This window comes from Chiloscyllium plagiosum, chromosome 26, assembly GCF_004010195.1.
Source record: "Chiloscyllium plagiosum isolate BGI_BamShark_2017 chromosome 26, ASM401019v2, whole genome shotgun sequence".
Taxonomy (NCBI): Eukaryota; Metazoa; Chordata; class Chondrichthyes; order Orectolobiformes; family Hemiscylliidae; genus Chiloscyllium; species Chiloscyllium plagiosum.
The window spans coordinates 27,304,417-27,328,937 of record NC_057735.1 but is presented as its reverse complement, the minus strand read 5'-3'; the positions used below and the strand labels follow the sequence as shown (position 1 = coordinate 27,328,937).

General features: G+C 39.7%; 2 protein-coding genes across 3 annotated transcripts in view; both read right to left on the bottom strand.

Moving 5' to 3' along the window:
- Positions 1-15,227: 15,227 nt before the first annotated feature.
- On the bottom strand, positions 15,228-16,665 carry gpr25 (G protein-coupled receptor 25). The gene has a single exon (XM_043716760.1). The coding sequence runs from the start codon at positions 16,663-16,665 to the stop codon at positions 15,568-15,570; it is 1,098 nt and encodes a 365-aa protein (XP_043572695.1). The 3' UTR covers positions 15,228-15,567.
- A 55-nt stretch (positions 16,666-16,720) lies between these two features.
- Positions 16,721-24,521, bottom strand: part of LOC122563205 (protein FAM107B-like) — a 43,044-nt gene continuing 35,243 nt past the window's right edge. Inside the window, exon 3 of one of the 2 annotated variants that reach the window (XM_043716761.1) lies at positions 16,721-16,825. In XM_043716761.1, coding sequence (XP_043572696.1) covers positions 16,721-16,825 — 105 coding nt within the window. The remainder of the gene's footprint in view (positions 16,826-24,521) is intronic. The other variant, XM_043716762.1, reaches the window with a different exon arrangement.

Below are 24,521 nucleotides of genomic sequence, written 5' to 3'. Positions count from 1 at the left end.
CCTTGGATGCTGCCTGACCTGCTGCACTTTTCCAGCAACACATTTTCAGCTCTGATCTCCAGCATCTGCAGTCCTCACTTTCCCCTTTAATTGAAGCATTGGCAACTAAAATACCTTGAAGCCTCTTTAATGACACTTGCGGGATTGTAAGTGGCAGATAGTTTCTTAATCAAGCCTCTGGGAAGCTGTTCCTTTCACTGGCTTCAACTTGTTTACAAAGGTAACATCTTGTACTGAATATAGGATAAACCAAATACTTTAGCTCATGGCACACCTTAGCCATCTCAGGGAATCTTTAACATGTGAAGTTATGCCAAAAATTGTTCCAACAAGCCTCCAAATTGTACATTTTGTGTCAACTTCATATTATTTTAAGAGAAAGTCTTGCAAAGAGACAGCAGCTTTCATGACGTCCTAAAAGTGCTCTACAGCAAATTACACTTGCTCTTGTAATGTATAAAATCTGCCAGCCAATTTGCATTTACCAAGTTCCCTCAAACTATAAATAAATAAATAATTGGATCCTCGGTTTTAGTGTTTTTGTTTGAGAGATAAAGTTTGGCCAGGACACCAAGAAAACTCGCCCATTCATTTTCAAAATTGTGCAGTGAAACATTTTACCTACAACTGACAGAACAGATTGCTTGAAAGATTCATATTTGAAAATGTTTTGTGATGCTTTTAGGATGGATTTAAATTTGATTTGCCTTCACCAACCGTATTCTACTGGTAGACAAACAGGAGGCTGGAAGAATACAGCAAGCCAGGCAGTATCAGAAGGTGGAGAAGTTAACATTTCAGGTGTCAATCTTCTCCAGGACTGGGCAGCCCCCAATCCTAAAGAAGGGTTACACCCGAAATGTCGACTTCTCCCCCTCCTGATGCTGCCTGGCTGGCTGTATTCTTCCAGCCTCCTGTTTGTCTACCTTGGATTCCAGCATGTGCAGTTTTTTAGTCTCTAACTTTAATCTGCTGCCTTTTTAAAAAAAGTAACTTTTTATCAATTTGATCATAAACATAAGATAAACTGGTAAATCAAAGCACATCCTTCCATTACAGACATATTGCTAGTGTGTTCATGATGATATATGCAGGTTGTTGGCTTCCAGCCCTGGTACAATTACATCACACTCCAGTTTTGATTCATTAATTACAGGCAAGGCTCAGTGAATCAAATGGTTAATATATATTCATGACTTTGCAGCCAACCCAAAAATAGATGGTAAGGAAAGTTATGAAGCAGATACGAACACATTACAGAGAGATGTGAATAGGTTAATTAATGTGGAAAAATGTAAAGTTGTTCATTTTGGAAGTGAGGACAAAAGAACAGTATTATTTAAATGGAGAAAAACTACAGAAAGCTACAATACAAAGAGTCTTGGGATTACTTGTGCATAAAACCCAGAAAGTTAGTACATGGGTGCAGCAGGTAATCAGGAAAGTTAATGGAATGTTGGCCCTTAGTTCATTGAAGTTGGAGTATAAGAGTAGCAAAGTCTTCTTACAACTATACAAGGTACTGGTAAGACCACAGTGAAGAGTGTGGTGCTGGAAAAGGTCAGGCTGCATCCAAGGAGCAGGAGAATTGGCGTTTCAGGCATAAGCCTTTCATCATGGCTTATGTCCGAAACGTCGATTCTCCTGCTCCTCAGATGCTGCCCGAACTGCTGTGCTTCTCCAACACCACACTCTCGACTCTGATCTCCAGCATCTGCAGTCCTCACTTTCTCCTAGCTGGTGAGATCACATCTGAAGTACTAAGAACGGTTTTGGTCCTTTTATTTAAGAAAAGATATTCTTTCGTTGGTGGCTATTCAGAAAAAGTTCACCAGGGTGATCCTTGGTATGGAGGGATTGTTTTATAAACAAAGGCTGAACCAGTTGAGAGTGGACTCATTGGTGTTTAGAAGAATGAGAGGCAATCTCATTGAAACGTATCGGATTCTTAAGGGGCTGGACAGGATAAATGCTGAGAGGATGTTTCCCCTCATGGGACAGTCGAGGACCAGAGGGCATAATCTTAGTATTAAAGGGTGCAAATTTAGGATTGAAATAAAAAGGAATTTCTTTGAACAGAGGTTGTGTTGGAACTCCGTACCACAGAGAGCTGTGGGAGCAAAGTCCTTGTGTATACTTGCGGTCAAGATATATACGGTCTTGATCAGCAGGGGAGTGAAGAATTATGGAGTAAGGCAGGAAGATGCCATATCAGTCATGATCCTATTGAATGATGGAACAGCCTTGAGGGGCCAAATGGCCTACTTCTGTTCCTATTTCTTATGGTCTGATGGTTTGTCAGCGGTCAGATTGTGATAGATTTATGACAGAGGTGCTGTTAAATTGCCTAAGATCCTCATTTTAGCGCCTCAAGCCAAACATCCAACTGCCTATCAGAAAACCTAAACCCACAAGCCACATTTTTAACAGCAGCTCTGTAAACAGATCTGATACCAGAAAGACAATTGAGTAAATAGATTTTAATTACTGATGTAACGCTGTGCAGAAACATCCTGCTGATAATGAGAAAAAAAGGATAGTTGTACACCAAAGTAGCACTGAAGTGTCGTTGCCTTGTAAATGTTTCTGGTCCGAGAAATCTATAGTCATAATGATAGGATTTAAATTGAATCTTCCTTGATCTTTGCAATACAGGTAGTTTGATTAACACAGAATATCAGAGCAGAAACCAAAAAGCAAAAGTTTGTTATCAAATAAATATTTAAGAGAATTTTCATCCTTAAGGGAGAAGATTTCAATAACCATGTGGGGATATTTTCTACACAGTTATTACCCCTGTGTTACAGCTTTTCTTGTTCCTTGCAGTAACTGACTGAAATAGACTTACTTTGTAATTCATACATATATGAAGAACTCTGTGTGATACATCAAAATTTGCAGGGATGATTTTGATCTGAATGACAGTTACAGTCCTAGATTTTCACCAACAGAAATAATATGAGTATATATTTCTCAGACCATAAGCATTTGTACTGCAATGACATTTCAGAGTATGAAAAAAGCTTGTGAATGCAACTGTGAAGTAGTTACACATTACACATTTGCAGTTCTGTCTTTTATTGACAATCCTTGAGCCCATAATTTAAACAAAATGGAATTAATTGTTGCCAAGAACATCTGTCAAGTCTTAAGCTAACTTTTTTTAACCTTGATTCTTCCTAATATCTTTTGCAAATATGTCTTCTCTGAAAATGTGTCCTACCCAGTTTTTCTCCCTTTCCTAACTATATTCAACAAATTTCACCCTCCACAGCATTTCATCCATTTGATTTTATTTCTGTCCAAGGCATTTCCATTCTCCTTCAAACCTACATTTCAAAGCTACCTTGTTCCTCTCCTCCTTTGTAAGATCCATGTTTTGCATCTGCACACACCAGCACTCAGTACACTGCTGACCAGTGATGGTGTGATGCCAGGTATATAGATCTTCTATTCCAATGATTGGAAGGCTATACCAAACAACACATCCCCTTGAGTATTCACAATGGACAGAATGCCACTATGCTCTAACTGCCAATGTTTGCAAGTGTCATAAAAGTACATCCACCATTAGATGTGATTCTGCTTTTAGAAATAATTTATTAAATAATCCACAGTGCTAAGAGTTATGCCAGAAAACAATTTAAGTTCTTTGGGTGTGCCAGCTGTATGATGCATGGAGGACATGGAGACAGCTAAACTCGACTGCAACTTTTACACAAGCCCTGACCAATCAGAATCTACCTTCCTGGTCAGAGAATTAAGAAGAGCAGTTCTTGCTTATCTCCATGCCACTGATCGCCCACCCAATCAGCACCCTCTTCTCATCTTGTGTAAAATGGTGTCTCTTTTTATAAATCTTTTTTTTGTGTCTTAGTTCTGATGAGTGCAAGACGAAAAAGCTTCAAATTCTAATCTCCTTTTAGCAATGTTTAAGGGCTGTACTATCAAATATTCACAATATTTCTCAAAAAGCTGGATTATGTAAGCAAAAGACAACTGTGAAACATCTCCAGTAGTAGAATATGATCTATTGGTGGATGTATTTTTCTGAGACGTGCAGTTTCAATGGCAAAGATCTTCCTGCTCTCAGACTTGTTCTGAAAGCAGGAAGGGTTACTGGGAGAAATACACAGCCCACTCTGTTCAGACTAAGGTCAATCAGATAGCTAGTTGGTTGCTGGCAAGTTTTCTGCCAAAATTATGAATCTGGATGAGGAAGACTTGCCAACCTGGAGCTGTTGGCCAATCAGCGTCGTGGCCGAGGCCACGGCTGTTGCAAAGACAACTTTGACCAGACATCCAGTTCAACATTCACTGACATATCTTGTCAGGTTAGTGTTGTTGTTTGGTAGGGTTTGGGTGATATTAGGAGAGGGTGGCAAGGGTGTCAGAAACAAGTGGTGTATGGGTGTCAAAGACATGCCCTTCCCTAGCTTGAGTCCCTGCATATACTAAAACAAATGCAGATTCAGGGAATCCCGCCTTCTCTCACCCCAACAATTCATTAATTGACAATTTAGGGCCTTGATTGCAGCAGGTCAGGAATGTCACTTTTTGGCATTCTGCCCAAAAGCTTAATTTCTGATGTGATGAGCTGTGGCAGATCTCTCCCCACTGAAGACCTTCCAATTTGTTTGCATTGAAGGGAATTTATTTCTCATAGAATTAAGGGATTATGCATTTTCTTGGGTGAAGTAAGTCCAACAACATGAAGCAACTCAGTGAAATGGTAGCCTTTGCACTACTATTTATTTACATTGATTTGGTTTACTGTCAGGATTTTAAATTTTAAACTTTGGAAACTAGGCTACTTCAACGGAAATAGGTTCAGGCAGGAAGAAGATCAATCGCCAGTTTACCGCATACTGTTTTCACGCTGTTGTTACAGACCAATTTCCCCACTATTTTTCTTAATAGTACTAATTGTGATTAGAAAGATTTGAATGACTTTATTCATAGAAAAGTCACAGCAAATATCACTAACCTTAATACACGAGGTTCGACTCATTGGCGAGTTTCTGAAATCCGAATTGTGGAGGTGGGTGAATTTGCATATCTAACATCTCTGGCAGCTGAAAATGATTTTAGTGACTACCTTCAAAATTGTTTTATTTAACAATTATTTTATCATTTCTGACAATTGCATTGAAGTTCAATATTCCTCACGTGGCTGGTTAGCTCAGATGGTTGGCCTGTTATTGTGAGGCCAGCGTAAATGCCAATAGTGTGAGCTTGAATCCTGTTCTCGTTGAGGTTGAAACCTGCATTGTTGCCCTGCCCTTGAGAGTGGAAGGCAAACTACCCACTGACAAAAACTGTTAAGGTTGAAGCAGCAGTAGACAAAGAATCAAGACCTGTCTTTCAATGAATTGATTCTTTGCATTATGTTGTCAAGATGTTTTTCCCATCTCCTTCACCCATTATTTTTTGCAACGTTATTTTAAAATGTTTTATGTAACAATCATTGTAGACTGTTTCTTTCAAATCTCAGACCTTGATTCACATTGCCTCAAGGTGAAGATTAGTCATTTTAGTTTTGGTGGTTTTCCAAAGCTACACGCACACCACAGTGACCTTCTGAACTTATAGGATGAATCAAGTTATTTTTTTGTCCAAAATACTTCAGTTTCCTATAATCATTTCAATACTTCAACATTTTATGCAGTTTAATGATCAGATAAATCTTATTTGCACAATATATACCTGCTATTGATTTGTCAGTAAAAGATCTTGTTCTGTAATATCTGAGTCAATATGTTAACTCTTTCTCCACAGCTGCTGCAGAATTGTTGGGTATTTCCATCTGGTTTTTATTTTCAGACTTCCAACATTATTGTTATCACCTTATTCTGTGGCTGAGAATACAAAGTAGACTAAGAGCATAAATTGTTTTCAGTTTTGTATTCCCCAAATTTCACTGCCTCTTTTACAATGATAGTATGGCATGTAATCTCTTGCTGTTTTTGGAACCTGGATCTGCATGAATTGGTTGCTGCATTTATCTATGCTGAAGGATTGTGGATGTGAATGGCATTATGTCAATGCAAGTTATTTATTTTAGAAATAAAAGTATTTCAAACGATTCTTGCTGATGTTGCACCATGGACAAGTAAATTTAATTCCTTCCAGCAAACATTGCCAAAGCAGTTGAGATAATTAGCTATGGTTTACTTTGATAGCTAGGAAAGCTACTAAGGGAAGCAGACATTGTACTAACAACTGCTGCACAGATACAGACTTCTGCACTATTTTTGAAGTTCTTAATACTATTATTATGATTTATAGCATAGTAACATTCAACTTATAGCCCTTGGACCATATGTAGCCAAATGCACAGAAACAAAACTTCAAATTCATCACAGTACTGTCTTGTTAGCACAGATGCAGGTACAACCTCCTCAGCCTGAGTTGATGGAAGCATTTGGGTCCCTGGCACAGGGGAGCTGGTGTGGCTGGGCACCTGAGTTGACAATCCCTGTTTGTCTGGCTGTTGCTCCTCCTCCCCATCCGCCCTTAACTCTTGAGGAGAATGGGGCACCTGGAGGGAGCTCAAGGTCCCTTTGGACCCTTCCAGAGACTGTGAATAAATACATTTATGGCTTGGGTTAAGGTTCCTTTGGTTTGGCCAAAAATCTTCTACTGGACTTGGCTCTCACATTCATTGGAGACAGCCATGTACTCACATCCCAGAGTTATGACTTACAAAGAACGTGACGGACTTTTCTGTCCTTCACTCCAGTCAGTTTATGCATGGTGTTTGGTCCCTCTGCTTTGCTTATGTTTGCATCTCTCTAAGGTCATTAATGGCCAAGTCCAGGGATTCATCATCTGGACTGACTTTAGAAGAGGGCATGTGCTCCAACAGTCTTTCGAGTGCCAGAGAGCTCGGATGGGTTTTTATCTTCTCTAGTTGTGTGACTATGTCAGTGCTTTGCTCACCAGAATGTGACTCCAAGCCTACACTAGATTGTTAACTTACTAAGGAGAATGTCCCTGCACTGGTGATGAATGTATATGAAATCCTTGGTGTTATATCTTCCAGTGTTGTTCCTAATAGATGGGGTTCGAGGGATTGGTAGCAATGCTGGGGCTTTTTGTTTTGATCTGAGAGTGCAATTTAGAGGCTGCATTGATAAAAACATAATGATATGTTGCCATCCTTGCTCAATACTGATGCTTCATGTTCACAGCAGTTTGGAATCATCTTCACTTCATGGCAGTAGATATGCAAACCTCTCTTTCAGCAAAGTCACTTCTTGCTGTCAGGCCAGCTTAGTGACCTGCCTCACAAAGGAAGTCAGGAGCAGTGTGTCAGGCATTACCTCTGAGCATGGTTTCTCTAATTGTGTAATTCCTCTCCTGCAAAAGTAGAGAAATAGTGAAAGACATTATTGTGGATACATGAGCACTGCATGCATTGATAGACAAAGATAGAGATATGAATCCCTACAGCTGTAATTCTTTTTATTCCCTTCTGGGACTTGGGCATCGCTGGCTGGCCAATATTTCTTCCTCTTCCCTAGTTGCCCTTGAGAAACTGAAGGTAAACTGTCTTCTTGAGCCAGTGAATCTACCTGCTGTAGGTAGACCTACAATGCCCTTATGGAGAGAATTCCAGGATTTTGAACTAGCGTCAGTGAAGAAATAGAGATGGATCAAACTCGTGTCCTTCTCGTTTGAGTATAAAGAATGTGGTCCTGGAGAAGGTGTGTGTTAAAGGATTCTGAATGAAATGTACTTCAGTGTCATTGCGAAACCACAATTGATGAAAACTAATAAAGCATTATTTAAGTAGTGTGTCTGAGATGCCTATGAGATGCTCATCCAAAGCCAAATGTTGTGGCCAACTCCTTGCCCCATGTAAGCCTTTGGTGCAAAGCTATCAGGTGTTTACATTCTCCTGGTTGTGATGAAAGATCAATGAGCTGATGGTCCATGAGTTGCTGAGTGTTGAGGCTTCTTTTATGCTTTAACTGTTAACCCTTGCAGATATGTAAGAGGCAGAAGCACTGTGCTGTAAGTAATGCTCCATCAGTATCTGCAATGATGTGGCAGACATTGATTGCACTTGAAGCATTAGGTGAAGTTGCCTAACAACCAATCTTGAGGGTAACTGTCCTCTGAAATCACAATCTTTATAATGCTAACCCACACTCTGAGGATATGAGTGTTGATTATATTGTGGTCCATACCCTGGTGGAGCACAGTAGATTTTTTAATTTCTTATGGCACTTGTACCAGGTTTCCTTGCACTACCCAGGAGGCACTGATCTCCACAGCTACCTTTGTTCAGTTTGCCTTTGTCAGGGATGACCTCCTAATGTCACCCTTCTCTCTTGGAGAACCTTCAGGAGAGACTCTATAGAGATGTCATTAAGGTACAGTGCCACTTTTATGCTTGATCTCTGACTTTTCCAGGGGTGGTTGAGATGATGAGCAGAGGTTAAGTAATATTGTTGGGTTGCAGAGAGTGAAATGTTGCCCAGGTGCCTTTTAAGTAAGGCATCTGGATGTTGAATCCTGGAAAATCTGAGCAGGGGCAGGTGCCCTGTCTGCTGACACAAAATTTGACATTTTATCCCAACACGCATATCTGATGAGTGCAGAAGAATATGAATTATGCCATAAAACTAGATGTTTCTGGGAAAAAGAATGTCTTGCTTTTATTAATTAGTCTCAGAAACAAAATTTCACCCAAGGAATCTGAATAAAGCCAATTGTAGAATGATTGAATACTGTCTTGTGCATATTAGAGTTAAAGGAACACAAAGACCTAGGAGGATTGTTGGATTGGCAGAAGCTGAATTGAAAATTGTGGTGCTGGAAAAGCACAGCAGGTCAGGTGGCAACCGAGGAGCAGGAGAGTCAATGTTACGGGCATAAGGAACATTCATCAGGAATGGCAGAAGCTACAGAGGTATGCAGGGGCAAGGCTATGGTGGAATTTTAATTTGGGACTGAGACTTTAAAATGGAGCTGTTATCAGACTGGGTGCTAATGTGGATCAACAAACACAAGAGAACTAGCTGAAGAAGGCATGTCACATGTTAAATACAGACAGAGATTTTGAATGAGTTTAAATTTAGGAAAGGTGAAAAATAAAAGACTGGGCAGGAGTGTGCGGTGGTGTCAAAGGCCTGGATGATGGTTTCAACTGCAGCTGAACTGAGAAAAGGGCAGAGACACTTCATTGCTATTCAGGTGGAAGAAAATGGACTTCGTAATAGTAGGGATATGTGATTAGAAGCTTATCTCAGAATCAAATACAAAACCAAAGCTACAGCTATCTCAACTGGCGTCAAACAGTAAACTGGAAGAGGTTTAGAATCTAGGGAAGAAGAGACAAAGGATTAGAACTAAAAGAAGAGGTTGAATAGGCTGGGCTGTTTTTCCTGGAGCTTCGGAGGCTGAGAGGTGACGTTATAGCAGCTTATAAAATCATGAGGGGTGTGAATATGATAAATAGACAAAGTCTCTTTCCTGGGGTGGTAGAGTCCAGAACTAGAGGGTATAGGTTTAGGGTGAGAGGGGAAAGATATAAAAGAGACCTAAGGGGCAACTTTTTCACGCAGAGGGTGGTGTGTGTATGGAATGAGCTGCCAAGGAAGTGGTGGAGGCTGGTACAATTGCAACATTTAAAAGGGTATATGAATAGGAAGAATTTGGAGGGATATGGGCTGAGTGCTGGCAGGTGGGATTAGATTGGGTTGGGATATCTGGTCAGCATGGACAAGTTAGACCAAAGGGTTTGTTTTCTGTACATCTCAATTACTCTATGAACTGCTTCTGCCAATTTGCTGTGGCAGTTCATCTGTATAAACCAATTTCCATAATTTATCTTACGAAAATATAATTGGAAATATGAATAATGCAGAAAATAAAAGGAAATGTTGCAGTAGGTATTTTAAAGAAAAATTATAGGCTGAAATTTCATATGAGTAAATTCATCAGAACCCCAATGTTCACATGACAAGCTTTGGAACTAATTGTGTTCACAGCTATTACCAAATATGCCAATAGAAAGTTTTTAATTACTTACTACTTGGTTTAAAACATAGAACATTAGTTTCATTACATATCATTTCCTGATGTATGAAAATGAAGCAGTCAGTTACCATAAAGATGTAACTGTCTACTAATGCCTTCCAGTACCACTCGTGCCAGAGTTTGTAGATCTTAATTATCATAAAGCAATGGATGCCAACATTACTAACAGCACATTTTCCGGGCTCATCTGCCCACACTAGATGGAAATCTAGCATCTGAGTATAAGAGCAGGGAAATTATGCTGAATTTGTACAAGGTACTTGCTACATCTCGACTGGAGTATGTTCTGGGTGCCATATCATAAGAAGGATAAGAATCCATTGTAGAGAATGCAGAAGAGATTTAGAAGTAGTTCTAGGATTGAGAAAGTTCAGTTGTGAGAATAGGTTGGAGAGGTTGAGACTGTTTTTGGAGAGAAGGAGGTTTAGGGGAGATCTAATAGATATTTATGCAATCATAAGAAGCATAAATAAAGTAGATGGGGCATACTAACAAAGGGATTGAGAACAAGACGTCTCAGATTCAAAGAATTTTTCAAATGAAGCAAATGTAATGCGAGAAGTACCTTTTTCACACAATGAATGGTTCAGGTCTGGATACACAGTCTGGAAGTGTAGTGGAAGTAGGTTCACTAGAGGCATTTTGGAGGGCTAAGCCTGAATAGAACAAGGGTATGAAATAAAAGCAAGAGATTCATAATGCTCTTTGATAGCTGTTACAGGCACTGAATGGCTCTCCTATGCCATAAATCTTCTGCATCATTTTGTTTCACCATGATCAGGGAGATCCAATGGACCATCCCGTCAGCCCCTGTGTAGTGTTATGTTATGCTTTCTATTTAAAGAAAACTATACCTTCTGCTCTGGTGTCCAGTTTGCTTACTTCGGCTGTGCCCATTGTTGAGGCTGTTCTGTACTTTTTTTGGAACATTCATATCTGTTGTCATGCCAACCTGCAGTCTAGTATTTTCTTATCTATTTCCTACTCCTCGTGTTCTCCTGCAATTTATAGATGAGATGGTAACATGTTTTCACTAAAAATATTGAATTTCCCTCACTGAAAGTAGCTGAGCTGATGCACAGGTGTAAAGAAGCATGTGATCTGTGGGTGGAATGGGGGTTTGTTGGAGAAGGTAGAGCACTGAGCTAGAGGTCTCTGCGAAAAAAAAAGATAGGTGTATGTCAGATTTCACCTCTTCATTTTCTTCATCATCCTCATCATCAGACTTCACAAGGTTGTCATTCATTTTCTGTTCTTCCCTCATATTGCCATATCTTTTGTACTCTGCTTCCTTGCTGTCATGCTAGATCTGTAACAAAAGGCAGCTGCAACTAAGAATATTATTCCATTAAAATGAAACAAAAAGACACATGTATGTGTTTGGTTTCCCAAGAATTTCAGACTGCAGTGTAGATCAAATAGTAAATTACTGCCAAGAGTGTGGTGCTGGAAAAGCACAGCAGCTCAGGTAGCATCTGAGGAGTAGGAGAATCAACATTTCAGGCAAGAGCCCTTCAACAGGATGAAGGACTCATGCCTGAAATATTGACTCTCTTACTCCTCGGATGCTGCCTGACCTGCTGTGCTTTTCCAGCACCACACTCTCCACTCTGATCTCCAGCATCTACAGTCTTCACTTTCTCCTCCTAAATTTCTGCCATCAGTGCTGCCAAAGCAAATCCCTCAACATGAGCTCCAGACCCTCTCTTCAGACCACGTGAGGTGTTTAAATGTAAGATTGACCCATTTGGTATAATTTGCCTTTCATGGTCAGCCTGAGCCATATCCTCTTGCAACATTGTAAATTTAGGGAAGTTTGCAGTTGAGAAATAAGGACCAGGTGATGTGAAGAAGCCAGATATGTACGGGAAGTGATTTAGGGGTATGTGCGTGTCAGTAATTACAGATGTCAGCAAGATCAGTAGCCATTTTGTAACGCATTCTGCAGTCCTGAGAGTAAGAGGAGTTGATAGTTGCAGGTTGTATGTTTTGATTCATTCTAAGGTGCAACCCATTCTAAAAGATGAACGACTTAACAGCAATCTAGGTTTGTTCAATATATTGCATCAGTTGTATGATCTTTGGCTATAAATTCTGTGTCCTGTGATCCTATTCTACTAGCTACTTGACGAAGTAGCAGCGCTCTGAAAGCTTGTACTTCCAAGTAAGCCTGTTTGATTATAACCTGGTATTGTGTGATATTTTAACAATATTATAAGCAGAGGTGAATCCCCAGTTGATGCCCCAATATAATTAAGTAGCAATAAATATTTAATTAAGAGGATAATTATCACCTCATACCTTCACATAGACAAAGGTGTGCTCTTCTGATTTTGTGGATTTAATGTAACTGCAATCTATATTCTGTTCTTAGTTCTGAACACAGAAGACTGGTCCATCATTGTTTTCAGAGATAGACGTTTACCTTTGCAATCATGGTTAATACTCAAGAATTAGATTTTTTAAAAATATTTCTTTTGAACTCATTGAGTGTTTTGTGAGCTGAAATGTATCAAATGACGTGCTCAGCCACAGAAGTAAATTTATAAGAAAATATATTAAATACAAACTTCAAGATGGCAGCAATGGCATATGGTAGGTAGTGTTCAAGTTGCTGAGTCCATCTGCTCCAGGCCAGCTCTCCATCTCTCTCTCTCTCTCTCTCTCTTTCTCACTCTCTCTCTCTCTCTCTCTTTCTCCTATTTCGTCTATTTTTTTCCTTTTCTCTTTTCTTCATTTTCTGATGTCATGGAGTGTTGGTTGCAGTAGTAGTGGTACCCGGAACAGGAACGCGTGGTTGCAGTCTACCTGAAGCATGGACTCTTGGCAGTGTTATTGTTGCTGTACCCAGAGCAGAGAATCCTTGAGGCCCAGGACACCTTGCAGATGCCCTGGAGCTGTGTTTGAAGGCCCCTTGTACAGAAGATTAACTCTATTGACATAATTTATTTTTCTTTTGTAACTCAATCTAGCACTGGCTTGTGGTGACAAAACATCTTTCACTACCTTTCTAGATATATGTGACAATATATAACTCATAAAATTCAATGAAGGTGCGTATTACGTGTACAAAGTAAAGGCATTTTGAGAGATTGTGAACTAAATAAGGTTCAAGATATCATTTACTAATATATTAGGTTGGGAGTAGGTTAAAGTAAAACTTATGCATTGTGGATATTGTGAGCAAATCTAGTTAAACAGGAAGCTGCCAGAGAAAATCAAGTGAGGGCCATAAGTGACACAACACATAAATCTTTTACTTGTGGAAAGTTGGAATTCAGGAAGTGGTAAAATCTCAATTAGGTTGTCCCAACATTGTTTCTGGGGTTGATTTTAGATAACTTAAATTATTTTTATATCTTCTTTATAATTCAAAAGGCCAGAATTGGCTTGAAATGGCAGTGTGACCAAAACTGGATACAGGCTTTCGGATATTTTCTGATATATGTTTCATACAATAATGTAAGTATTTTCATTTTAGTCCTGAGAGAACACAGTTTCATACTCCATGTGTCTTTTTTAAGAGCAGCTTAGCACTTGGTTATAATTGATTTTTAACATTCCCCCATCCCTTTCCTGACTAGCAAACTGTGCTACTGTTCCTTCTCCTGCATACTGCTTGATTGGTTCATTGCTGCCCTATTAATGATTTTACATTTATCTAGATTAAAATCCACCTGTGAAGTATTGCTCCAATTACACATGATTCTGCTTTTAATTTGCTGGGTTTTGTTTCATCCTGAACAAGCTCAAATATTTTGCGATCAGTTAGTGATTAGTTAGATTTTTAATTGGTAATGGGTTGAAGGGTTATGAGGGGAAGGTAAGAAAATGGGAATGAGGAGGATATCAGCCATGATGGAATGGCTGAGCAGACTCGATGGGCAGAATGGCCTAATTCTGCTCCTATATTTGATGAACTTATGAACTTATGATCATCCTTGTTGAAGATATTTGTGTGCATGTGTACAAGGGAAAAATATATCTGTGGTTGCTGGCAGTATTGATCCTTTTAAAATAAATGTTAATCACTGTTGGGTCTGTGTAAGATGTTTACACAAATCGCAAAGCTCACTAAAATTCAGCATGAATGGCTACAAATCTTGGCAGTCTTACACTACAAAAATGGCAAACAAGAAAAAAAAAACTGGGGAAAGCAGCACTGTTTCACCAAGAAAGTTATTTTTCAGAAATAAGTCTAAACAGGATAAATGTGGTGTTACTCCAGAAATGTCTCCCATTGTTCCTTGGATTAAATGTTAGCAATGATGAAACTTCAGACCCCAGCATTGCCAACTTAATGATCAGAAATTTTAAATATGAAAATGTGGTTAGGCATGACAAACGGGAAAATCAGCATGAATGAAGTATTTAGTAGTATTTGTCAATTTAACAGTTATCTAAGGTCCGGCATTATTTGTAAATCTACAAAATTTACTTGCGTGCTCCACAAAAGTATTAACATTTTTGGCTAATCATTGCTTTCTTTAGAAAATGAGTGTAAATGTTTTTCATTACCCTGATTATTTCTTAGCATTGTTAACTTACTTTGACCAAAACTACCTCTCCAGCATACCATACTGTGTTTGAACTTCAATATTAAAAATACTGAACTGGGCATTGACATAAATCCTTACACTGAGTTGGCACTTGAATATTTTGATAAGGGAACATGTTTCAATGAGTATATTGTTAAATACACGTTTGTGGCCGTTGGCCACATAGTGATTCATGGGCGGCATGGTGGCTAAGTGGTTAGCACTATTACCTCACAGCACCAAGGTGGATTCCAGCCGCGGGTGACTGCCTGTGTGGAGTTTACAAATTCTCCCTGTGTCTGGTGTCTGCGTGGGTCTCCTCCCACAGTCCAAAGGTGTGCAGTTCAGGTGAATTGGCCAGGCTAAATTGCCCACAGTGTTAGGTGCATTAGTCAGAGGGAAATGGGTCTGTGTGGGCTACTCTTCGGAGGGTCGGTATGGACTGGTTGGGCCGAAGGGCCTGTTTCCACACTGTTAGGAATCTAATCTAAAATACACGTTTGTAGCTCAATTGCTCCGTGTTTCTTAATGGTTTCCTCTCAGAAGCAATCTGTTTCGTTTACTTTTTAAAACTTTCAGTTTCAAATTTGCAATGAGAGCAGAGAACAAGAACCGAGAAAAAAATAAGTTTGATTCAAGGTTTATTTAGTTCGATACAAAACATTAAAAGCGATCCAAATATGTTGGTTACATGATATGCGTTGTTCTTTCAATGACTACAGAGCAAACTAATCTAGACATCAGACACTCGGTTAAGGTACAAACACAAGTTAAAATTTCAAAGCAACAGATTTGCTCTTTGTGTCGATCAGACTTGTGCTCAACCTCCCCCAATTTTCAAATACATTCGTATTGAGAAGCTTGCAAAAGTCTATTTTTGAAGAAGATCCTTTCACATTTTAGCTGGAGACAGATTTAATCAGCAAAACCAGCCTGTCTGGCACCTTTGTTAACAGATTTCTCTGTGTGTAGATAGCATTCACTGGTACGACAGAAGACTTTGTATTCTAACGACGGTGCTGCTTTCGGAAGGTGTTGACCCAGACCCGAAGCTGCTGTTTCTTTTGCCCAGACCGGCAAAAACATAAGAAGTCAGCCAGCCAGTTCTCTGCCTGAAATTCCGGTCTAAAAACGCGTAAATGATCGGGTTCACGCAGCTATTAACGAAAGCAATACATGAAGCAATAGCCAAACCTCGGCTCACTACTGTCCAACAGGAGAGGTTGGCGCTGCGGAATTGCAAATACAGAGCGATCGTTTTGAACACGTTAAAGGGCAACCAGGACAAAACAAAAGCCGACACGATGGCGAAGACGATTTTTAGGGAGTTTTCCCGCCTCTGGATGGCTTTCATGCTGTGGCCGTAATGATTCCGCAGCTTGGCTAGGATGGAGCAGTAGCAGAACAGGATAATGATAACAGGCAGGACAAAGGTCAGGCTGACAGCAGTCAGATTGAACACTTGGAGGAAGGGGGAATCCGTGTCCTCTCTGCACTGGGTCACGTTCAGCTGGTCAGGTTTTCGAAAGTAGGCAGAAGGTATGGCCAGAAGCAGAGAAGAGAGCCAGATCATGACACTGATGGTCACGGCGTATTTCTGAGTTCTGATGTGCTTGAAGTCCCGTAGTTTCACAATGGCTAGGTATCGGTCAATGCTCATACAGGTGAGGAAAAAGATGCTGGAGTACCTGTTGACAGCGACAATGTAGCTGCTGATCTTGCAGAAGACACTGCCGAAGTTCCACTGATGATTGCTACTGGCTGATGCTGCCCAGAATGGCAAGGTGAAGACAAAGATTAGATCGGCAAAGGCCAAGTTAATCACAAAGGTATCCACCAGTCTCTTCCTCCTCCTCTCTTTGCAGATCATTACTAAGATGACAAATATGTTTCCCAATGACCCAATGATGAAGATCAGGTAGTAGAGAATTGAGATAGAGATGTTTAGGAAATGTAAATTCTGAGAAGGACAGATTCTTCCATCTGTGTCATCTACGTAATCTTCATACACCAAATAGAAAGGATCCTCAGAGAATGTATGACCGTCCTGCTCGGTGACTCCAGCTTCAGTGGACATTTCGGTTCTGGTTGATGCAAATTTGCTCTGACTTCGAAATAACAATGATAAGTTGTCAAAAGAAGGGGTTCAGCTGTTTTCTTGTGTTCATCCACACAAGTGACAACGGTGTACTCAAGGGTTTGAACTTGTGCAGCTTGTTTGCAGAAGTAGAGACCTGCTGAAGCATTAGCAGAGTATAGAGCTGAAAGCCTCAAAGTGCCCCTTTTTTATAGTGGTTTCAAGTTAACTGATCTGAACCTGTTTCCGATGTCAACATGCCATTGGCACAGGAAATAACAATAAATGATGAGGTTGGGGGCATGGGGAGGTTGGTGAAACACACTTAACTGCTTCAGCAGTTAACCAAGAGAAACAACACTGAAACACACATGCGCCATCCTTTTATAGATGTTTTAATAAAAGTTAAATCCTTATTTCTGTAAGAATACATTTTACAACTTCAGACAATGTGGTTCTTCATGCATATTAAAAATGGAAACACATATTTGATAAAAAATTTTGTCCCATTGTTCACAAACATCTCTGTTGCCCTCACCACACCACTGTCAGCTTGCACTTCCAATAAATTATGGTGCAAAAATGCCTTGAGCTGAAGATGCCGGGCAAAGTCTTATTAATGGTATACACCACAAGATATCATATTCCAACAAGATCAGACCCTCATCATATTTTTGTCATATCAAAGTTGGCCAAAACAACAAAATTCATCAAAACTGTACACTTCTATTCTAATATTTTAATTCTAAGTGTGTTTCATTAAACATATAATCAAGTTTGCTGAGATTTTTTTTTCCTTACAGGTCTACATTAGGGTATCTTGCAGGGTAGATATTATTAACTTGTCAACTGTAACAAATTAAAGAAACCCACATAAAAATGCTTACCAAAGCAAGTTTGAACATTCATTTAATTAGATTGTTCTGGTTTGATAAGCCAATTTTATACATCGATTATCAAGTTGGACTAAAATATACTTACCTTGATGTATGGGAAACATCAGTCATTTGAATAGATTAGCAAAGCTGGGATCATTGTTCTTAGAGCTGTATAGGTTAATGAGATTTAATACAGGTATTCAAAGTTGTGAAGGCTTTTGTCAGAGTAAAGAAGGAGAAACAATATCCATGGGCAACTGTGTCAGTAAGACACTGATTTAAAATTATTGGCAAAAGTGCCAGCAAATAGATGAGTTTTTTTTTCATGTAGCAAGTTGTTATGATCCGGGCTGCACTGCCTGAAAGGGTGAACAGTAAACATTTTTAAAGTAATGTGCAAAGAGCAGGGTGCTGAAGGTACTTGGATAGCTCTTTCAAAAAGTAAGCATATAAACATGGTGAGCTAATTGGTCCACTTCTATGCTGTAAAATTCTATGACATTACTCATACCTACTAGCTAATGTAGATCACTATTTCTGAAAATCACATAATGCAGAATTGAGCAATTCTAAAAACTCTGCAGTGCCATTAAATTATTTACAAAGCGGGAAAGTGGTAAACTGAAACCTTATGTTCACAGTTTATATTCATTAAAGCATCAATGCCCAAAAATAGTCATTTGTGGTTACTGAGTGCAACTTCAATTAGGCATAAACATGAACTTCATGTAACATGATAGTTTTCTGTTTACTTTCAAACACATTATAGGTCAGGTTGCCCTTTTTAGGACATAAACTAGATCTGCTTAACATTCCCATTTTATAATACAAAGAGTATTAGAAAATAATTTTTTAATGGATAAATTCATGTGTAATACATAAAATCGATTTATTTCTTATCTGAGTATTTTTTTCTCAACAAACAATCGATCAAATTGTAAATGTTAAACTCAATATATTAGTGATTACATGGGATATTGCAAAGGTCACTATCATATATCTGAGGAAAAATAAGTTAAAATGGTTTCTTCATGGAAAAAGACTGAAAACTGTCGAGAAACAAAGAAGTTTAAATGCTGAAATCTGCTAAAGCACTAATAACTAGTACAGACATACAACATTTAATGAGAAAAGCTGATGAATGTTGACCTTTATCTCAAGGCATTTGCAATACATAAGTAGCAAGTAATATTTCAAATGTACAATGCTTTGGCCAGACACTACCTTTAGTATTTTGCACAGTTTGGGACTTCAAACCTCAGGAGAGAGACTTTAGCCTTGAAAAGAGTATGAAACAAACAAAACTAAATTAAGCTGTGGTATGTTGTATCCAGTTAAAAATCACACATGGTATCATGCCTAGGAAGGAGCTGAGCTCTGAAAGCTTGGAATTTCAAGTAAATCTGTTGGACTATAACCTGGTGTCATTTTTTTTTACCTTGTCCACCCCAGTCCAATCCCAGCATCTCCACATCTGAAATAAGAATGGGAGAGAAAGAGATTGGGGAGGAGGAAGAGGAAGAAAAAGTTTAGGGAAAGATGAAGGAAGAAGTGGCAAGGGACATTGGCTTATTAAGCACAGCAATTTTTTCCTCACTGTGATGGGAAGGTGTTTTGTTTTTTGCTTCAATGTGGTGGCTGTAATGCATCAGATTTTTGTCACAATGGTGGTTGTACACAATATTTGGGTAGGGAACCAAAGGTGTGGGTCTGTCCCTGCTACTTTGTAGTTATGTGGGTGTTCTTGTTCGTTCGTCCAATAAGTTGTGGAGGAAATTGAATATTGGCTATCTTGCGCTGCCAATGAAATGGCTAATGGAAGTTGCCATTATTTAGGTGTAAGTGTATCGCAACATCAGGCAAGGAGCAGACGCACACAAAGTTGCAATATCTAAACATCACTGTCTGAGTTTGTCTCCTACCTTCTCTAAAACAGAACCTCACTATCAACCACTCCACTGAAAGACAAATGAAATTGTTGCATCAGTGCCACAGAAAGCTAAGCCTTGTCATTGCATTTCATCTCAAGCAGAAGGACCCTCTTAACAACATGATAGTTTTTGACAATGCAACATTTTAAGACCATGAGGTTTGTTTTCAGTCCAGCTCAGAAGCAAGTTAGTTCTGACAACACCAGAGTTGAGTTCAAAAGCAAGGTTTGCTTCTCGACTGGCAGTAGCTCAGGGCAGTTCAGGGAAATTGGTTGCCCTAGCAGAAGTATCTAGTTTGTGAAGGTTCCAGGGCAAGTTTGATAGAAATCTGGAAGCGGGTAGAACTGAGAAAGGTTAGGCTGTCAGATTTCTGAAGAATTCATGGCAGCAGACTCAGAAAACGTTGATTTTCTGTAAAATCTTCACAGTAAATGAGAAAGAACCTGGAAGAAGACAATTTGAAGTAGAAATCTAAAGAGCTGAGATAGAAGTTTAATTTCCTTTGAGGCTCTAAGTGATGGTGCTGGTAAACACGTTGAAACCTTTTAAACAAAAACAAAAATTGTTAGAAAAGCTCAGCAGATCTGGCAGCATCTGTGAAGAGAAATCAAAGCTAATGTTTTGGGTTCGGTGACCCTTCCTCAGAACTGATATACAGCATCCACAGTTGTTTTGGTTTTTATTGAAGCCATTTAAGTTCTTTCTAACTGCAACATATATGTATAGCTTGGTTTGCTTCTTGTTCTTTGAGTAATAAACTCGTGCTTTCTTTGTAAAGAACACCTGCAGCATCGTGTAAATATCTTACAGTGCCTAATCACTCAGTTTTACTAACTTGATCTGTCTTGTTCTCTACCACCATCAACTAGGAACATAACACTAATAACTCAAAAGTATATTTGAATTTACAAAAAAAAGTCTTTCTAAACTGTATTCTGCAACTTTTGTGTAATAAACATATTCTATATTAAGAACATGTGCATCGACATGGAATGTATGAGGTTGAGAGGTAACTTTATAGAGGTTTATAAAATTATGAGGGATATAAATAGGGTTAATGATAGGTGTATTTTCCCTAGCTTGAGGTATTGCAAGACTAGGGGTCATATTTTAAGGAGAGAGATTTTAAGAAAGACATGGCGGGGATGGGGTGGGGTGGGGTGGTGGGAGTGGGGGGAGGCGGATGTTGGGTGGCAAGTTTTTTATTTAGTGTGATTCACTTTGTGGAATGACCTTCCTGCAATGTTTAAAATCATTTGGATAAGAACATGTACAAGATAGGTTTGGAGGGATATGAGCTGAAAATGTGTTGCTGGAAAAGCGCAGCAGGTCAGGCAGCATCCAAGGAACAGGAGAATCGACGTTTCGGGCATAAGCCCTTCTTCAGGAGTAAGCCCTTCTTCCTCATTCCTGAAGAAGGGCTTATGCCCGAAACGTCGAATCTCCTGTTCCTTGCATGCTGCCTGACCTGCTGTGCTTTTCCAGCAACACATTTTCAGCTCTGATCTCCAGCATCTGCAGTCCTCACTTTCTCCTTGGAGGGATATGAGCCAGGACCAGTCATGTGGGGCTAGTTTAGTTTGGGATTACGTTTGGTATGGATTGCTTAGACCAAGGATTTGTTTCCATGCTGTATGACTCTGACTGTAACTGACTGGGAGGATCACACAAGATTTAAAATTTTACTCAAATAAGTAAACTGAAAAAAGCATTGTTTAAATGCTATCATGGAGCAGCTCATACTCTAACTGGGAGAAATATTTCTTACCATTTGATTTTAAAAATGATGCAAAATTCACATCAGGATTGTACCATACTTTATTCCTTAAGTGGATACTTCATCCTCCACAAACTAGTCCATAGCTATTCTCAGCTCTCTATGGCTTGTTTACTTTTTCCCTTTTCAAGCCAAGTGACTCCTAATCTCAAACAGACTTTCACAATGAGAGTTACTTTGAAGATCCCTGCCTCTAACTGAGCTAGGCAACTCTTGTGGCCTTGATTAAATCCTCATGAACTTGCAGTCATTGAGTCACAGAGGTATGCATCACAGAAACAGACCCTCCAGTCCAACTCATCCATGCCAAACAGATATCCTAAATAAATGTAGTCCCACTTGTCAGCACTTGGCCCATATCCATCTAAACCCTTCCTATTCATATACCCATCCAGATGCCTTTTAAATATTATAATTGTACCAGCCTCTGTCAGTTCCTCTGGCAGCTCATTCCATTTATGCACCACCCTCTGTGTGGAAAAATTGCCCCCTAGATCCCTTTTACCTCTCACCTTAAACCTATACCCTCTAGTTTTGGACTCTAAAACTCCAGGCAAAATGCCTTGTCTATTTATCCTATCCATGCCCCTCATGATTTTATAAACCTCTATAAGGTCATCCCTCAGCCTCCGACACTAGGGGGAAAAAAAACTTAGTCTCTTCAGCCTCTCCCTATAGTTCAAACCCTCCAACCCTGGCAACACCCTTATAAATATTTTCTGAACCCTTTCCAATCAGTGTGTGAGATTTCACTTGCCTTTCTTGTGGTCAATATAAAGAGAAATTTCACTGTTTCACATGTGGGACTACCTCGGCTCTCACTCTCTCAGACTTTTCCAGACTGTATCAATAAAGTTCTGGGATATCTTGGGAAAATCTGAAACATGATCACTTGTTCTGATTTCTGCAAAGTTGCCTCCATGGTAACATGAGTGTTTTAGATTAGATTAGATTACTTTACAGTGTGGAAACAGGCCCTTCGGCCCAACAAGTCCACACCGACCCGCCGAAGCGTAACCCACCCAGACCCATTCCCCTACATTTACCCCTGCACCTAACACTACGGGCAATTTAGCATGGCCAATTCACCTGACCTGCACATTTTTTGGATTGTGGGAGGAAACCGGAGCACCCGGAGGAAACCCACGCAAACACGGGGAGAATGTGCAAACTCCAGACAGTCGGTCGCCTGAGACGGGAATGGAACCCGGGTCTCTGGCGCTGTGAGGCAGCAGTGCTAACCACTGTGCCACCGTGCCGCCCACTATTCAGATAGGAATGATAATTAAATATTCTTTACACCCCCAACTCCATTCTATTTTGGAATTAAATAGATGGTTTTTAATTGATTAAAGCATACCAGTGAGAGTTAGGGACAAACAGTCTACACATAGTCCAGACACATTGTCCTGTTGTAGTCTACAAGTTGTGCAATGTGCACCTTCTTTTCAGTAAAGCCCCCTGCCTTATTCTTTAACAATCAAGGTACTCAAACTTGTTATTAGGTTGGATTCAGAGCAGGTTTCCTGACCCCCTTCATTCCACACTTTGCCTTAAAGTCCAAAAATGTAACAATCTTACAATCTTCATATTTGTAATTGGTCTCATTTGTTCCTATTTTAATTGTTTTTGGAGATTTAACAATGTAAATAATCTGAAACTTATTTCCCTTTCTGAGATTTTCTTTCTCTTAGGCCAGTCTTTATTCATCTCTATTTCTCCTTCTATACTTGATTTGACATATAATTCATTCCCTCTAATTTACTCACTCTCCTCAGAACATGTGCCATTCATTTCACAATATTCGATTGTGATTGATTATTTAAGGTGATAAACACATGCTTGCCTTGTTTCATCAGATTCCAGATGGCCACTTTATCAACATGACATAATCTGTACTTTCAACAACTTTCCGTGCAAGAACACATAAATCTTAACATTAATGTTAAATCTGACTAATGGTAGATGATATTAAGTGCTCTGCTACAGCAGAGATTTGATCTTTTTTTAGTGAGGAGGGGGGATGTTGTCCTGATCTCAGTGAGCACTATTATTTTATATGGTCAATGTAGGTTAGATGGTTAACCAAATTTTATGCATTTGTCTATCCCATTGTGTGCTGTTTGTGTCTGTCTTGTATTTGCTGAGTAGTGGGTGGGGGTAGGTTACACTTTACCATTTGAGGGCTTTGTTTGCATTGAATATGAGATGCGTAGTAAAATTGGGGGTAGCTAGTCAGTCAGTGGGGGTTTTAAACTCTTGTTTTGGGAGGATTTGAGTTGGAAGTTTGATTGATAAGCAGTGAGGCAATTTGACAAAGGTCCTATGGTTGGATGATTCAAGAGTACACTGAGTGTGGTTGTAGACAGTGAAACAAAGCTATGCATGTTAAGCAGTAAAATATTTAACTTGTGTTCAGATAAAGAGCACGCTGATAGAAATAGACAATAGACAATAGGTGCAGGAGTAGGCCATTCAGCCCTTCGAGCCTGCACCGCCATTCAATATGATCATGGCTGATCATTCCTAATCAGTATCCTCTTCCAGCCTTATCTCCATAACCCTTGATTCCACTATCTTTGAGAGCTCTATCCAACTCTTTCTTAAATGAATCCAGAGACTGGGCCCCCACTGCCCTCTGGGGCAGAGCATTCCACACAGCCACCACTCTCTGGGTGAAGAAGTTTCTCCCCATCTCTGTCCTAAATGGTCTACCCCGTATTTTTAAGCTGGTTCGGCACTCACCCATCAGCGGAAACATGTTTCCTCCCTCCAGAGTGTCCAATCCTTTCATAATCTTATATGTCTCAATCAGATCCCCGCTCAGTCTTCTAAACTCAAGGGTATACAATATTATCAGAAAGGATACATTGAAGCCTTATAGAGTCATATAGTCATAGAGATGTACAGCATGGAAACAGACCCTTCGGTCCAACCCGTCCATGCTGACCAGATACCCCAACCCAATCTAGTCCCACCTGCCAACACCTGGTCCATATCCCTCCAAACCCTTCCTATTCATATACCCATCCAAATGCCTCTTAAATGTTGCAATTATACCAGCCTCCACCACATCCTCTGGGAGCTCATTTCATACACGTACCACCCTCTGTGTGAAAAAGTTGCCCCTTAGATCTCTTTTATATCTTTCCCCTCTCATCCTAAACCTATGCCCTCTAGTTCTGGACTCCCAGATCCCAGGGAAAAGACTTTGTCTATTTATCCTATCCATGCCCCTCATAATTTTGTAAACCTCTACAAGGTCACCCC

What these genes read in the sequence shown, in the direction of transcription:
- gpr25 (XM_043716760.1), bottom strand. Translation starts at nt 16,665, where the DNA reads ATGTCCACTGAAGCTGGAGTCACCGAGCAGGACGGTCATACATTCTCT.